General features: G+C 38.5%; 1 protein-coding gene across 1 annotated transcript in view; it reads right to left on the bottom strand.

The window, feature by feature from the left end:
* Nucleotides 1-15215, bottom strand: part of cacna1aa (calcium channel, voltage-dependent, P/Q type, alpha 1A subunit, a) — a 66918-nt gene that overhangs the window by 37427 nt on the left and 14276 nt on the right. The window contains exons 2-15 of the mRNA XM_026353744.1: nucleotides 12846-12951; nucleotides 12191-12330; nucleotides 6516-6607; nucleotides 5659-5811; nucleotides 5222-5409; nucleotides 3165-3268; nucleotides 2852-2967; nucleotides 2043-2087; nucleotides 1840-1923; nucleotides 1376-1582; nucleotides 863-975; nucleotides 553-665; nucleotides 336-467; nucleotides 2-74 (exon numbers count right to left, since the gene is read on the bottom strand). Of these exons, the coding sequence (XP_026209529.1) occupies nucleotides 2-74; nucleotides 336-467; nucleotides 553-665; nucleotides 863-975; nucleotides 1376-1582; nucleotides 1840-1923; nucleotides 2043-2087; nucleotides 2852-2967; nucleotides 3165-3268; nucleotides 5222-5409; nucleotides 5659-5811; nucleotides 6516-6607; nucleotides 12191-12330; nucleotides 12846-12951 (1666 nt within the window). The remainder of the gene's footprint in view (nucleotide 1; nucleotides 75-335; nucleotides 468-552; nucleotides 666-862; nucleotides 976-1375; nucleotides 1583-1839; nucleotides 1924-2042; nucleotides 2088-2851; nucleotides 2968-3164; nucleotides 3269-5221; nucleotides 5410-5658; nucleotides 5812-6515; nucleotides 6608-12190; nucleotides 12331-12845; nucleotides 12952-15215) is intronic.

Genomic DNA, 15215 nt, shown 5'->3' with positions numbered 1-15215 from the left:
CCTGGAACACTGTCATTATTGCTGCAGGGAAGGTATCAAAGTTGGTCGGAGGAGTGCCATTTTCAAAATTAAACCTAGAAGGGAAAAAATTAATGGAAGAGAGAGATGGAAAAGAGAGGTGTGAGTGCAAACACAGAGTGGGAGGAAGTAAAAGAGCAATAAGGTCAAGAAGTATCTTACATGTACAACAAATGTTTATTTGAAAAACTACTGAAAAAGTGACACAGCAACTAATCTCTTTGGGGAAACTTAAATGGGGACTTTTACAAGCAAAAGGGAGGAGAGAGACGGAAAGGTAGAAGCGAAAGTTACAAAAAAGAAAACAGAGTACTGACTGTCCTCCGAAGAGCTGCATGCCCAGCAGGGCAAAGACAACTATGAAGAGGAAGAGCAGGAAGAGCAAGCTGATAATGGACTTCATGGAGTTGAGCAGAGAGACGACAAGGTTACGTAAAGATGCCCAGTACCTGACAAACAATGTATGCATAGTTATTATTGTGTTTTCGTTAATATTACATGAAAACTAATAAAACTATTTTGCAATTGACTCACTTGGTGACTTTGAAGATCCTCAATAACCTGAGAGCTCGTAGCACACTGATGCCAAATGATGTGCCCGGCTGAATGATGGACCACAGCACTTCAAATATGCTACCACATATGACCTAATACAAATACAATTATATGCATGAATGTTAATGATGTCCACACATCAGCAAATCATCAATGCCATTTTGTTTCTGGCGTGCAGCAGAGCATGTTTGTATGTGTATGAACTAAGTGTGCATGCACAGTTGTGCACATATGCGTGAAGTGAGTGTTAATTTATGCAGCGTTTGTCAATAAGTGTCGTGGGACTCACAATGCAGTCAAAGCAGTTGAAGGAGGAGTTTAGGTAGGCCTGCCTGCCCAGGCCATACATCTTTATAAACATCTCAGACAAGAATATTCCCAGGAAGATGAATTCAGCAAAATCTACAATAAGAGACAAGAAGAGAGGGTGAGAAGTAAAATAATACAGGATATGCTATACAGCCTATGCTGTATATAATTGCTTTGCAACAGTTTTTTTTGTTATTTCAGTTGAATTTATGTTGTTTGTGAGTGCACATACACATGCTCAAGTCAACTCCTCATGCTCCTATTAATACTGTATAGTTTACTGTATAAATGAGAGAAACAGAAAATGCATTTTGTGTTTAAAATAGTTGTATTAACTGGTTGGTTAGCTCCTTTTCTGATGTAGTTATATTTACTTAAGAATTACCTCACCCACTCCCCTAAAATAATCTTTGATGAGAGTATTTATGCTTTTGTGGAGGTAATCTGTGACTGCTTGCATTAAGTATGCATTTATCCCCCCCTTCCTACTCACATAGAAAATCTGAAAGTGGTTCTGGCTGGTCGTAGTGCACAACAGCCACACACAGCGTGTTGAGGCCCACTAAACAGAGTACAGTCCAGTAGAAGCCCTGGGACTTAACAATACGCCGAATAATGAAGCGTAGCCGACGTTCACGCCGCTTGAAAGTTGATCCTTCGAGCTTGGAGCTCTTCAAGCTGGCACGGGCAAATGGTGAACCTGAAATAATAAGCAAGATACATAGTCCACCATTAGCTTTAAAAGTAAAGTTAACAAGTAACACAATCATACACATTAAGATCTCAACCTAGACTGGAATACTTGATGTTCTGCAAGTATATTTTTAAGTAGTCATACCTAATAATTATTAATAATTCATTTCAGAATCATATGATCTGATTACATTGCCTGTTGTACAGGAAAAAATATATGATATTCAAAAAAAGAGATTGAGAAAAAAAAAACATGTATCTTACCTACTGCCAGATCGACTTCTCCTTCCTCTGGGTTTAGAAGCTCAGCTTTGCTTTTATGATTCTTTGTGGCTCTCCTACGGGAGCCTGTAATAGAAGATCAACGTGTATTTAGGCTGTCATACAACAACACTGATAGTAAAAATAAATAAATACATCACATTTGAACATACACTAACACTACAAAAAGAACAGCAAAATCATACCATCATAATCACTTTCATTTTCATCATCTGCCAAGATGACCTCTTCTACAAAACACACAAACAAAAACATTAATACAGTATATAACCACACTGAGTTAATGTTTGATTACTTTCACAATATCAACAACTGTCATTTCTTATTCTAATTAAAACTGGAAACAAGTCTTTGGCCTGCACCTGGGCTTGTTACTGATGCCTCCTTCCTTTGTATTTTAGTTTCCTTGTTTTTATGTAGATTGTCTTTTCAAGATGATCAAAGGTCTATCCTTTCTATCTGCCCCTTTATCTACTATTTCCGGCATCCAACAACCAACCTTCCATTCTTCTTATGCTCTCTACTTTCCTGCCCTTCTTAAAGGCCTCAGAGTAAGAAACACAAGAGAACAACGTGCAAACGATCTGACTTCTCCATTTTAATGTTTTCAATCCTTGCTAGAGAATCAAAAACATATAATATGAAAGGTATCACAAACATTGGGACAGACGAAAGGAAAAAAGGAAGACTCGTGTATATAGCAGAATCCAAATGATGTTTGTCTGATAATTTAGACTTTATAATTGAACAGTTTGTTGTGAAACATGATTGTAAAAGGATCAGTGCACTGTGCACTGTGAGATTAGATAATATAGATTTTTTATTGTATCAAAACTAACAAGGCAACATTTCAAATAACTACATAAATAGTATCTAATAGATTTATTATGTTTTGATGACCAAAGGAACTACACTATAATATAATGGGTATCATTTTGCAATATGTTTTTCATGTTGTGTGTGTTTTTTTGCCTGAAAAATCCACCACACATACCAGCTTTACAAATCCACTCCAGGTAACCATTGAGTTCCCTTTCAATCTGCTGCTGTCTTCTGAGCTTGAGGAACTCTCTCCTGTTCTCCACACGCTCTCTCTCTTTGGCAAACTCCCTGCAGGAATACACAAGGGCACACACACACACACAAGTTTTGCAAGCACTTTCAATGTAGACAAATTGCATTGTTAATATCACACACTCATATCTAAAATCTATTCAATGCTTAATGTATACGGGAGAAAAAACAGAAATAAACTACCTTTCCAATATTTTTGTCAAACACACTTTGACACACAAATGTACACTTACCCTGACAATACACCCAGCACCAGGTTGAGCATGAAGAAGGATCCAATGATGATGAGAGGGATGAAATACATCCAGTTCCATGCACTCCCTGAGGCATCATTGCTCTGGAAACACACACAGACATTAGGCAGAGTAATTAATGTTTTTTTTCTGCACGTCTAAGCTTGATATAATAGCATCTAAGATAACAGAAATATCACTTTGCTAACAGTGTCCTAAAGTGATCACAGGTAAATTCACCCCAATCTATACGATCTGATGGGCTGAGGCCTCAGGCAATCTTTAATGTAACTGAAAAAGATGCAATTTCATAGCCGTGTTTGTCTTAAGATACATGTATCTGCATGCAGATACTGCTACATATTTAGTGGTCTCAAATACTCAGAGCAGCTGTTCATACAATTAAAAAACATCTGGCACTAGCATGATGTTAAACATTTGCCTTAAACTTATAATTAAATGTCCAGATAATGTGACCAGACAACTCAAACTTGCCTAATTCTGTTAAAATAATAAACAACAGCAGGGCTGACATGATATTGCTATAAGTCATCTCAATAAGTAAATGCATATCTGTCACTCTGGTTAGCTGCTGTGTGCAGAGTAAATAATGTATAACAAATGCTCTCCTCATTTCCGTCTCTACCATCATGCCATCCACTCTCGCTTTCCATTTGTTTATTCACTGCTTATTGTTTTCTCTCACTTTTTGCATCCTTCTTGGGGACTGATTTGTCCTGTGTTTCCCTTCTTAATTGGTCAATTTTAATGATCACTCATTTGTTTATTCCTTCTTTCATTTCTTCCTTCTCACCTTTCCTGCACCATAATGCTATTCCTCCTCATCGTCACTGATCAGCCTCTATACTGATTCTTCATTTCACCCTTTCTCACTTCTACATCATCTATTTCTTTTGCCACTTTGTACTCTCCTTCACATATCCTTCTCTGCCTCCACATCCCTCCATCTCTCCTTCTTCCTGCATGTAGGCTGGTTTTGCCGCTGTGTACCCAATGTACCGCAGACCCTTTTTTCTACCATTAAACTTTTATCGCTCCCCTCCCCATCAGCTGCAAGAATAACTTGGGCTGAACAGGCCCTTTTAAATATAGAGCAGCACCGGGAAAGAGGGACACATGGAGACAGACAGCAAGTGAGAGGGACAGAGAGTAAAGGAAAACATTATTGATGAGGGAAATGCAAGAAAAAGAAGGAATTAAGGAACAAAAAGACAAATGGGTTAAGAGAGACAGACTAAGAAGGACAGAAAAAGGGAAAACAGATGACTACAGTAACACTCAGAGACCATCATCCACCTCTGGTCTCCATAGCAACTGTTGCCACTGACAGCAAGGAACCATTCAGTCCTGCCCATGAGTGATGACACTGCTGAAGAACTGGTACCCATTTTATGTGGAGAAGCACAATGTGCACAGGTTTAAAAAAAAATAAATCACTGGACATCATAACACTTTCATTTTAGTATTTTATGAGAGAAAAAAAATCTAACGTCTTAAATCTAAGACGTTAGATTTAAAATACTATTTTGACAGGTTAGTCAAACAGGTCAGACAAACCTAAGTGAAGCTGCATTTGACTAAGCCGATTTTTACTTCTTTACTTTCTTCCCCAAAGATATTATGTGGCAGTTTTATCCACACAGAATGGCTACCAAATGTGACAACAATTTAAAAAATTATGTCAAACTGTCCCTAAGCAGCGGTGGCAAGAAACCCCTCTGAATCTAATCATTTCCAATTTGAATCAAACTGACTAAGGTGTTTTTCTGCTGATACAGCTCATTCATGACAAGGACATGGGTTTTGCATTCTTGGCTGGCATCTTCTTTAATTTATTGAATCCTTCTCTCAACAGATAACTGCAACTTACTAAGTGCCCAGTAATCCATTGCTCATATTCCTTAAACAATACTAATATTCATTCATTGGTTCCCAAAATGCCTCTTTTTCCTGCTTTACTACATACACAGACACGGTTTCTTTTCTAAAGCTAAAGTGGATAATAAAGTATAAGTGTGGTGTTCATCAATACATACATAGTAGAGCAGGTCAGTCCAGCCCTCCATGGTGATACACTGGAAGACGGTAAGAATAGCAAACAGGATGTTGTCAAACTGGGTGATGCCATAGTTTGGTCCCAGCCAGTACTGTCTACATGTGGTGCCCTCTGGACACAGCCGCGACGGAAGCTCTATCCCACATGGAAACTCTTCTCGGATCTCACCTAAACATTGATGTACATCAAAAGGTGTTTGAAAACAGCAGCTATGCCTTTGCAAATATGTTATTGAAGAAAATAACCTTTGCTATCAATTTGTTTAAAATAGCATAACTTGATAGAACTTGTGGATGAAATTTTTATTTCTAATCTTAATGCAAAAGCGAAAAAACTGGCAATTGATATTGGTGCAAACAGTCAGCAAATGAACCCTGATTGCTCCTTTGACAAACACATAGATACTCATGCCATTACCTGTGTGATTGTCGAAGCAGGTTGTGTGGAATTTGCCCATGTAGAACTCCAGTCCAATGATGGCGAACATAAGGATGGCAAAGAAAAGCAGCAGGCCTATTTGCAGCAGAGGAATCATGGCCTTCATGATGGACTTGAGCACCACCTGTAAGCCTAGAGGACACAGGATTAGGGTTTTAGAATTTTAGAAGAGTTGGCATGCTCAGTGAAATCTACATAAACACAGAATACGACAATTTGCAAATCTCATAGACCTAGAACTAAATACCAGATCAGGTGATTAAGGGACTGGACTTGTCACTATACAATATCGTATGGTGCCATAAAATGCTACGTGTTTAAGGTTAAAAGATAGAAAGTTGGGGTTAAAATAACACACGTGAGGATTTTTAACTAACAGTGACTCAAAGGCAACATTCTGCAGTTAGTTTTACTTTTATGCTAAATGTTACAGAAAGTGGCCACAAATGCATATCACACATTGTAATGCAACTTTAATTTGGGTTTTCACATAAAAAGCTTAGTAATTCTTTAGCTTGTTCAGTCCTGTTGTGGAGTCAAAGCTATTAATAACACTGCAGTGGTGCTGAAGCACTACTGCCACTATAACATTTAAAAAAGAAGCAGAGTGCATAGAGGAACCACTTTTGTTGGAACACTTTGTGTGCATTATGCAGAACAACACAAAAGCTGCATAAAACGTTGACACAAAATGCTTCTCTGTGCTATTTTGAGCTTTAATTTTGTCCTGCACTTAAATATTTTTCATACTTCTTAGAAATAACAAAGAAACTGATGGATGGCTATAAAAAAAAATCTGCATTTTTAAGTGCCATAGCAAAGAACTTTTGACTTACTAGGAATACCGGACACCAGTTTGAGGGGCCTTAATACTCGCACAGCCCTGAGTGTCCGCAAGTCGAAATCTGAACCCACAGTGGACAAGATCCTAAAAGGAAAGAGACAAATGCACAGAAGTGTGCAAAAGCAATCAATATTTAAGCTAGTCAAGCTTGTCCCTGTCTGTCAGCCTCTCCCTGTTTCTCCCCCTTTCCTTCTCACATGCACACAAACCTATGCCAAGCCATTACAAGCAACTGGGTGAGCACTGTATGTAAATCCTGTAAGAGCTGAGCTGATCAATATAACTGACAAGTGGAATAGGACAGAGAAGTGTATCAGAATAAGAAGGATGGGCTGAAGGTAAAGTGTTTTGTGTCCAGATGACAGGGGGACTATAAAATGAAAAAGGAGAAAGATAGAGTGAAAGGGGAGGAGAGGGAAGATGGGAGGGCAAAGAAGGAGGGCAGAATAGAGAGAAAGTTAGACTCACAGAGTGACTGAAAGAGAGAGAGAGGGATCAGTGACAGATGGGGAGAATCAGAGATGCTGACTTGCTTTTTCCTGCCTATTTTTATTCTTGCTACATTTAAATTGTTTTCCTTCAAGCCGTGGTCAGACTGCAGAGTAAATGTGTGGCAGCGCCTGTATTGCTGCCCATCATTTGAGTAAAGAGTTGTAAGCTGTATGTGTACTTGAGAGGGTTAAGATGTTCCTATGTGCTGCCAGACATCCAGTCAGTCCCCTTGTCTGACGCACACTGTGAATCATCCTCCTTCCCACTTGCCTATTTCTTTTCTCTCTCTCTCTTTTTTGTTCCGTCTTTCTGACACATTTCCACTTTGCACTGTTCTACTAAGAGGCCCAGTGACACAGCTGAGCCTTAATCACAGGTTTGAAGTCAGCCTGCCTTGCTTGTAAACCTGCAAAATTTGCAATAAGGAAAAGTACAGTAACACTGACTCAGGATCTATGGGTGAGGGTATACTGAGTTGTGGTTTTGAATGGAGTACTGCATTACCAGAAAGCCCCCAGTGATAGGTGCTCAAGCACAAGTGTAAGCTAGGGTCCTTGTAATGACATTGTGTGATATCAAATGCCTCATCATAGGCTGACTTGTAACTGAGAGGCTCCTGGTTTGGTCACAAGGCAAAACTGTACTTCAGCTGCAAGTGTGGCTAAAACATTATGGCCCTTAAGCAATTTACTGAATCCAATATTCTGTCATTTGCAAAGGAATAGAAATTAATCAGATGTAGCACTGGGAAATGTATTAATTAGAGGTAGACCTAAAAATCATTCATCTGATATCTCTATTAGCGTACTGCCAATAAACTCAGCAGTAAACTCTGTATATAGCAGTGAATAATTAACATGGAATTACACTGCAGAAATTCCAAATACATCTGTCCACAAGTCTGTCCACCAAGAGATACTGACAAAGTAAATTTCACATTAAATATCCTCCTCACAAGAATTAGATTTATTTCATACATTGATTATTTGCTGTTATCTCTTGGCAACATTTCAGTTTCAGTTAAATTGAAATTATATGATTTCCATAACATAAGGAAAATGACCCTTGTACTTGAGGGCATTACTCGAGAGACGTCATGGTGCAAAGAGAGGACAACTAAACACAAAAACAATGCAGCAAATTCAGACTGATGGATAAGAGGATTGTTAGCCAGCCTACTGAATTTCACGTTCAAAATGAGAAGACTTGTCATATTATGTTTAAAGCATGGAGGTGTAAATGTACTGAATATGAGAGGGAACAGTTTAATTGTGCTCAAATGATTTTCTAAAAGGAATAACCTGCATATCTACCTGGAAACACACTTTTTTGTGTACACATGTATGTTAGAAAAGAGAAATGTGTGCAGCCGTTGAGGTAATTGTTATTTATGTAATTTTTTTTTCTATTTCTGTAACATGACAACAATTATAGTGATGAAAACACTGATAATGACAGTAATAATGATGGTGATGGTGATAATGATGATGACAGTGGTAAAAAGAAATTCAGTATCTAAACAGCATCCACCGTCACAAACAGTGTCAAGCCGATGAGGCAGTTCCTCATTCACATCGTCTCCACGGTTACAGGGTCCTTTCTCATTCATAAGTGTTTCCATGGCAACAGGAACCTTGGCTCATTGATAGAATCTCTGTATCACCTTGGTAACAGGGCCAAGTGAGGAACCTAATTGATTGTCTTTTTTTCCCTTCTATGTAAATGTATCGCAACCTATATAGACAATGTACCCATATACATACAAAAACAGACACTCAAAAGACAAACCCATACACACACATCTTCACTGCAAACGGGCTTGTTTGGCAAGCAAATATATTGAGTGAGAATAATTGTATTCACATATCCACAGAGGAAAGTGGGTCATCTGAAATAAGCAATAGAAAACAATTTATTCCTCGTCAGGGACAGGCATAACGTCTGCAGTGCATCTTATCCACTTCAACTAAATTAACACAAACATACAAACACTTCTGCACTGTATATTGCAAATGATTAAGGACAATTACATGAAGCAGTGTTGCTATAGGAAATCTACTCACTGACCCCTTCTCATGGGACTCCAACACATTATACAAACAATCTTTTTTGCCCCCTCTCTCCATCTGCTTTCCCGCTGACTTCAGCTAAATGTGACTAATTGCCTTTGTCCACATCACTGACCATCCTGCTTCATTTCTGCTCTAAACTTGCAACTTTCTTTGTCTCCCCGCTTCCCCATTACCATTATGAACCATTTCAGATTTAACGTGTCTGTGCAATCCTAAAAGATATATCCACATTCAAACACATTTTCAGCCATTATCATCATCAACAACAATTATTTTTCATATTCTTATCACAAATTTCAATTTTAGTTGATTTCAAGGTCACTGAAAGGACCCTGAAAGCAATTTGAATGTTTTCTTCTTTTACTTCACTGTACCAATCATATCTAACCAAAAGAATCTGAACAAGGGTACAAAAAGGAGGAACAGAAGAGAGGATGCAAGGCAAGAATGGCAGTAAACTATGTGTAATTGGACTAATAATCAATAGTGGGCATAAAAAAGCATCCAACTTATTCCCAGTGCCAAATCACTTAGGCAGTCTACTCCAACAAACATGACAACAAACACACGCACACATTCAATTGGTCACAGAAACGTAGGTGCACACAAATCAACGGACATCCAACAAGGCTGTAAAGTGAATAGGTAATCTATTCAGACATGTTAAGTGTCAACTGTGCGTTTGCCTTTGTTTGTGTTTAAAGAGAGAACCGCAAGTGAACCAGGGGTGAGGAAGAAATAGAGAGGAATGTTTGAAGTGGAAATGTGAGGGTGCATGTGTGTGCACACACTGGTCAGTGTATTATCAAAGGTTTTGGCCAACGGTGGGTAAAAAGGCCAAGTAGCTTTTCATCTTCAAAAGACCTCCGCTGCTATAAAACACCACCATCATCCACAGAAAGCACAACAAAGATGTGTGTGTACTATGTGTAGTGTATGAGTGTAAAATGTATTGACTTTAGTGGGTTTACATAACGTATCATGTATGAATGTACAGTATGTGTGCTCTAAGTGCTGCTGCATATTCTGTCTGTGCTTCATGCGGCAACACAGACAGAACAATGCAGTGTGTTCTGTGACTGTTATATTTTATTTTTGCTACATGATAATGCTAATTTCATAAGATATTCTTAATTTGGCTGTTGTTTAGTATGTTTTCACTCTCTTTCCTTCTTATTTCTTCTTATTATAGCTATACTTATTATACATATATATAATTTTTCTAGTTACTTTATGAACCTGCAAAATAGTTTTAATCAATTCAAATTCAAATTCTTTAACTTCTCAGATTCTATATCCACAGGTATTCATGTTCTACCCAAATTTACGTCATTAGATTTTTTTTTTACTTCTTTTAAACTTGCCAGTCTCATATTGATAACACTATCAGCTTTATTTTTGTTGCATGACTGCCTTTTAGCAATCAATACTGGCAGAGCTCACTACTCACTGCACTACACACTCAAGAATCTACCAACAGACTGGTCAGTGCAACAGAGAGGTAGAGGAACAGAGAAATAGAGTAGGGAATGCTTTTGGAAATATTGAGAAGGCTGCCAAAAAAGCCACATTTAGACAGACAACAGCTCTTCTAATTCACCTAATGGGGAAAGTACATTATGCAGTGCCACTGGCATGACAGGGGGCTCTGCCAAAATGCACAGATAAAACTTAGTCAAGGTGCTGACCAATTACATGCATGAAACAGCACATTAGAGATGGATTAGTGCTAACTTGTAATACCTTTTATATAATAAACAAAAATGAAGAAGATTCTACTGGAATAACTTTCCAGAGCAATATAACCCTGTTTTTGAGTATTACAACTACAGTGCTGTGTTTGGGTATAAATAAATTAATAAATTACATTTCTTTAACTAAAATTTGTTTCACCACTCCATCAGCATAACCTTCTGCACCTGATTTACCAGTAGAGCAATGTATAGATTTGGTCTTTTTAACAACTAAAACTTCAATCAATCATTTCCACTTATAAAACATGGGAACAGGGATTATGTGAGGCATTTACTAAAAGTTTTCCATGCTGCCTTGCTTCCTCCTGCTCTACCTCTCCTTCCTCTCTACTTCCTGCTGTGTTGCTGACACTCGTTTTCTCACTCTTCTTCTCTCTTCCAGTCACTGTGCCACGCTGAGATGAGCTTGGCTTCATGATTGCTCTTATTAAAGCATAAGGCCATATTGCCAGACCGAGTACTCGCTCGCTCAGTGTGTATGAGTGTGTGTATGAGTATCTGTGTGTTTGTGTGTGAAAGAAAGACAGGTGGGCAGAGGGGGGCAATGACTAGTTTCACTGGTGCTTTGTCAGCAAAGTGCGCACAGTTTATGTAACTCGTGAAGCTTTCCAAATCACCAGATGCATGCAAGCAAACATGCAAATGACCTCAACATAATAATCTGTGCCAAAACTCCCACACAATACTCCACACAGAAGCCTATAGTAACACAGTTTTACTATTTGACTTGTCAAGTGAGCAAATGAGACAAGTAAATAGTATTTCATCCGTCAAAACACAATAATGTGTAAATATAAATGTAATGCTGCTTTGCTTTATGTCTGTCCATCCATCATGGTTTCTATTTGCACTGGTCCTTTTCTATGATCTCTAATTGAATCAATGATTGTTTGTTGGTTCTGACTGTCTCTCTGTCCTTCCTTAGATACTAACACCAGTGTCTGTTTCCTTATATCCTCTCTTCTTACTATCTCTACAGTGCCCCTTCCCTCTGTGCCCCCCACCTCGTCTTTCACTGTGTATATTGCTGTGACATTTGTTCACTTCCCAGGCTGTCGGCCGCCTGCGGTTCTGCTCTGTGATCTGACTGCTGCCTTGCCCAGAGTGGGGTCATTTATTAAGGCAAGAGAGCAGAGAAACAACACTAACAACACACACAAGCATAAATACACAACTACACAACATAAATGCCAAACTCCTTCTTTTGATCCAGTTGTGTATAAAGAGCTCAGAGTAAACCGTATCTGATTCTGTCTTGTATTTACCTGTGTGCAGTTGTGCAGTGTTCATGCATTTACATATACTATGTGTATGTCTATTAGTATTAGGAGTGTTTGTCTGCCACTCACCCTGTGAGCACCACCACAAAGTCCATGACGTTCCATCCATTTCTCAGGTAGGAGTTCTTATGAAAGGCAAAACCAAGCGCAAGAATCTTTATTCCAGACTCAAAACAGAAGATCCCTATAAAGTACGGCTCCGTATCATCCTGAGGAGAGACAGAGAAAGCCAGCAAGCAAAGGACACAAGTGGAGAAAGAAGGGGGAAAGGAAAAAGAGAACATTTTAACAAGGATAGAAAAAAACACACACAACTGTCAGTAGCTACATAAGTTTGTGTTTAAAAGAAGCATTTTTATAAATGTGTGCCAACATTTCCTGAGAGTTAACTTCAGCTTAGCTACTGAGAGATGGGAGACGATTAGTCTATTTACATAGCTTTTTCTAACTTCATATTCGCACATAGAGCTGTACATCTGAAGATAATATGAACATTCTTCCATGTGAGTCTTAAATAATAAACACTGTGTATACAGTGCATATTCCTATGAATCCTCATGGGCCCTAATGCACAGTACATCTGCGTCATTGATATTTTTACGGTGAAATCCTTGTTTAAGCTGTGTGTTTGCATGCATCACCACTGAAGTCAAATCAGTGACGAGTCAGAACTGTCATCTGGATTTAATTATGATTAACTACGCCTCATGTCTGTTTAACTTACCAGGCGTTCAGACAGCGGAGTCTTGTCCCCATCAGGCAAATGTTGTTCTAGAGCCAAGACGATGCAGTTGGCAATGATGGTGGCTAGAATCATCCACTCAAATGGAGTGAGAAGGCTCAGTTAAGGAACAAACACTTCATGAGACCTAAATCTAAACAATTACAAGCACATATCCATGGCACAATGCGTCTCATCTGAATCTTTAAACAAGAGGAATGATAAGTCCAGTTGCCATGCCTCAACTTCCAGATAAAATCAGAGTAGACTTTGACTACTGTGACCAATCTCTGCAATGATACAGATTAATGATAGAGCCAAAGTGCAGATTTGTTTTTATTTTTGTTTTTAGATATTTTGTGTTACCCTGTAAAAAAACAATAATTAAAAAATAAGATTACCTAATTTATATACAAAGATACGCAATAACATACAACAACAATCTAAACAGAATATTAACTCCAAAAGTGAGATTCCAAAAGCTACACCCAATAATGAAACCATACATCCTGCACACCATGCACTGTGGTTTGTATGGAGAGGACTTAGAATAAGAAAAGAAATATGTGCTTACTATTTTCAAGTGAACCCAATATCACCACTGACTGTGTGACAAAATTATGTCAAAATAAAGATGAGATCCACACTTGTCAGATGTGCATTGTATGTCAAGTCAAACATTAGGTAGGCCTACAGTTTAAATAGATTGATGTTTGGCCTCTCACTGCCACTGCAGCATGATTACAAACACATTCCTCACACACTCACAGTGTGTCATCATTATGAGTCAGTTAAATATGTTCTGCTAAGTGTATGTTCTGATAACGCGCCACACACACACAAAAACAAACAAACAGACACACAGATAGTATTTAAGTGTTAGTGTGTGATAACGTGTCTGAACACTGAGTGAGATTTATTGTGACTTCACCGTTTGGCTCTGTGTACACTCAATGTGAGAGAGAGAGAGAGAGAGAGAGAAAAAGAAACAGGAAGTATCCCATTGTACATCGGTATCTCTCACCATCCTTGTCTAACACACACACACACACGTCATAAGAAAAATAGATACATTTGAAAGAGGAGAGAGCATGAGTGAAGATAAAAATAAAGTGTAAATTTGTGAAGGGGATGACTGATGGCTCAAGAAAGGAGAAAAGGGAGAACAGAGAGGGAGAAAAAGATAGAAAGATGAGAATAAAGCAAAGAAAAATCAATACCCCTCCTTTCCTGTTCTATTCGATGCTATTCTTTCCCCTCTCCCTCACCTTTTTCCTACTTGCTTGCTTCCTTTGGGAGCAACCATTCCCATGGTAGTGGGGAGGAGGGGAAATGTGAATGAGGAGACAGAAGTAAAGAGGAAGCTATTTATGGAAACATACACCATATGTGTGCGCGTGCCTGTATGTTGCATGTACGTGCCTGCCTCAGTGTGTATGCATGTGTGCATGTTGACCTTGGTGTATAGTTTTGTGTTTGTATGGCTATCATTGTGAGGACCAGCATGAATTTATAACCATGAACTGAGGATATTTTTACAAAGTAAGGACATTTAAATGTTCTCACAATGAGCAGAGAGTTTAAACAGCAAATTCAGGGTTAAGAGTAGGTCTAGGGTTAGGATTAGGTTTTGGTTAGGATTAGGGTAAGGCAGTACACATGATAAATTAAAAATTACAACAGAGTAGATTAGCATGGCCTACACGGCAGTAGGGGGCTAGGAGATTATGTCAATGAATGTCCTCACACTGACTGTCATACAAAAATGTGTGTGTGTGAGTTTGTGTGAGATCAAGTGCATGTACAGTATTTGACCGCTCTTAACAGGTACACATTACTAGAACACCCAGGGCACCGCTCAATTAGCCTCCTTGCCCCCCAGCTTTATATATATATATATATATATATATATATATATAGGCTGAGAGGGAAGGATGTAGTTGACTGAAAAGGGGAAAAAACAGAGGATAGAGAGAGAGAGATGGAGAGGACAAAGAAATACAGGGACAAAGGGAAAAATGTGTACACTGTGCATTAAAAATGCTCCTCATGAGAAATGCCTGAGGTATGTATACAACAATCATCTTTGTTAATCTCTGTATTATGTTTCAAGGTGCTGCATGATTTGCAAGTCTATAGTGTGTGTGTGTGTGTGTGTGTGTGTGTGTGTGTGTGTGTGTGTGTGTGTGTAATTTAATAATAATATAAAATTCAGAGTCAAAAATAAAGATCCCCCCATGTAGACACACATGGAGGGGAATTTGTATACAGTGTATACAAATTCAGCATATGAATAAATGACTCACACTGTGCCATAAACCTTTTAAAGATGAATTTCCTCTTCCTCCTTTCTCAATGCCTATTTATAGCAAC

The sequence above is a fragment of the Anabas testudineus genome, chromosome 8 (assembly GCF_900324465.2).
Source record: "Anabas testudineus chromosome 8, fAnaTes1.2, whole genome shotgun sequence".
NCBI classification, from domain to species: Eukaryota; Metazoa; Chordata; class Actinopteri; order Anabantiformes; family Anabantidae; genus Anabas; species Anabas testudineus.
The sequence above is the reverse complement of the archived record's forward strand: the minus strand, read 5'-3'. Positions and strand labels throughout refer to the sequence as shown.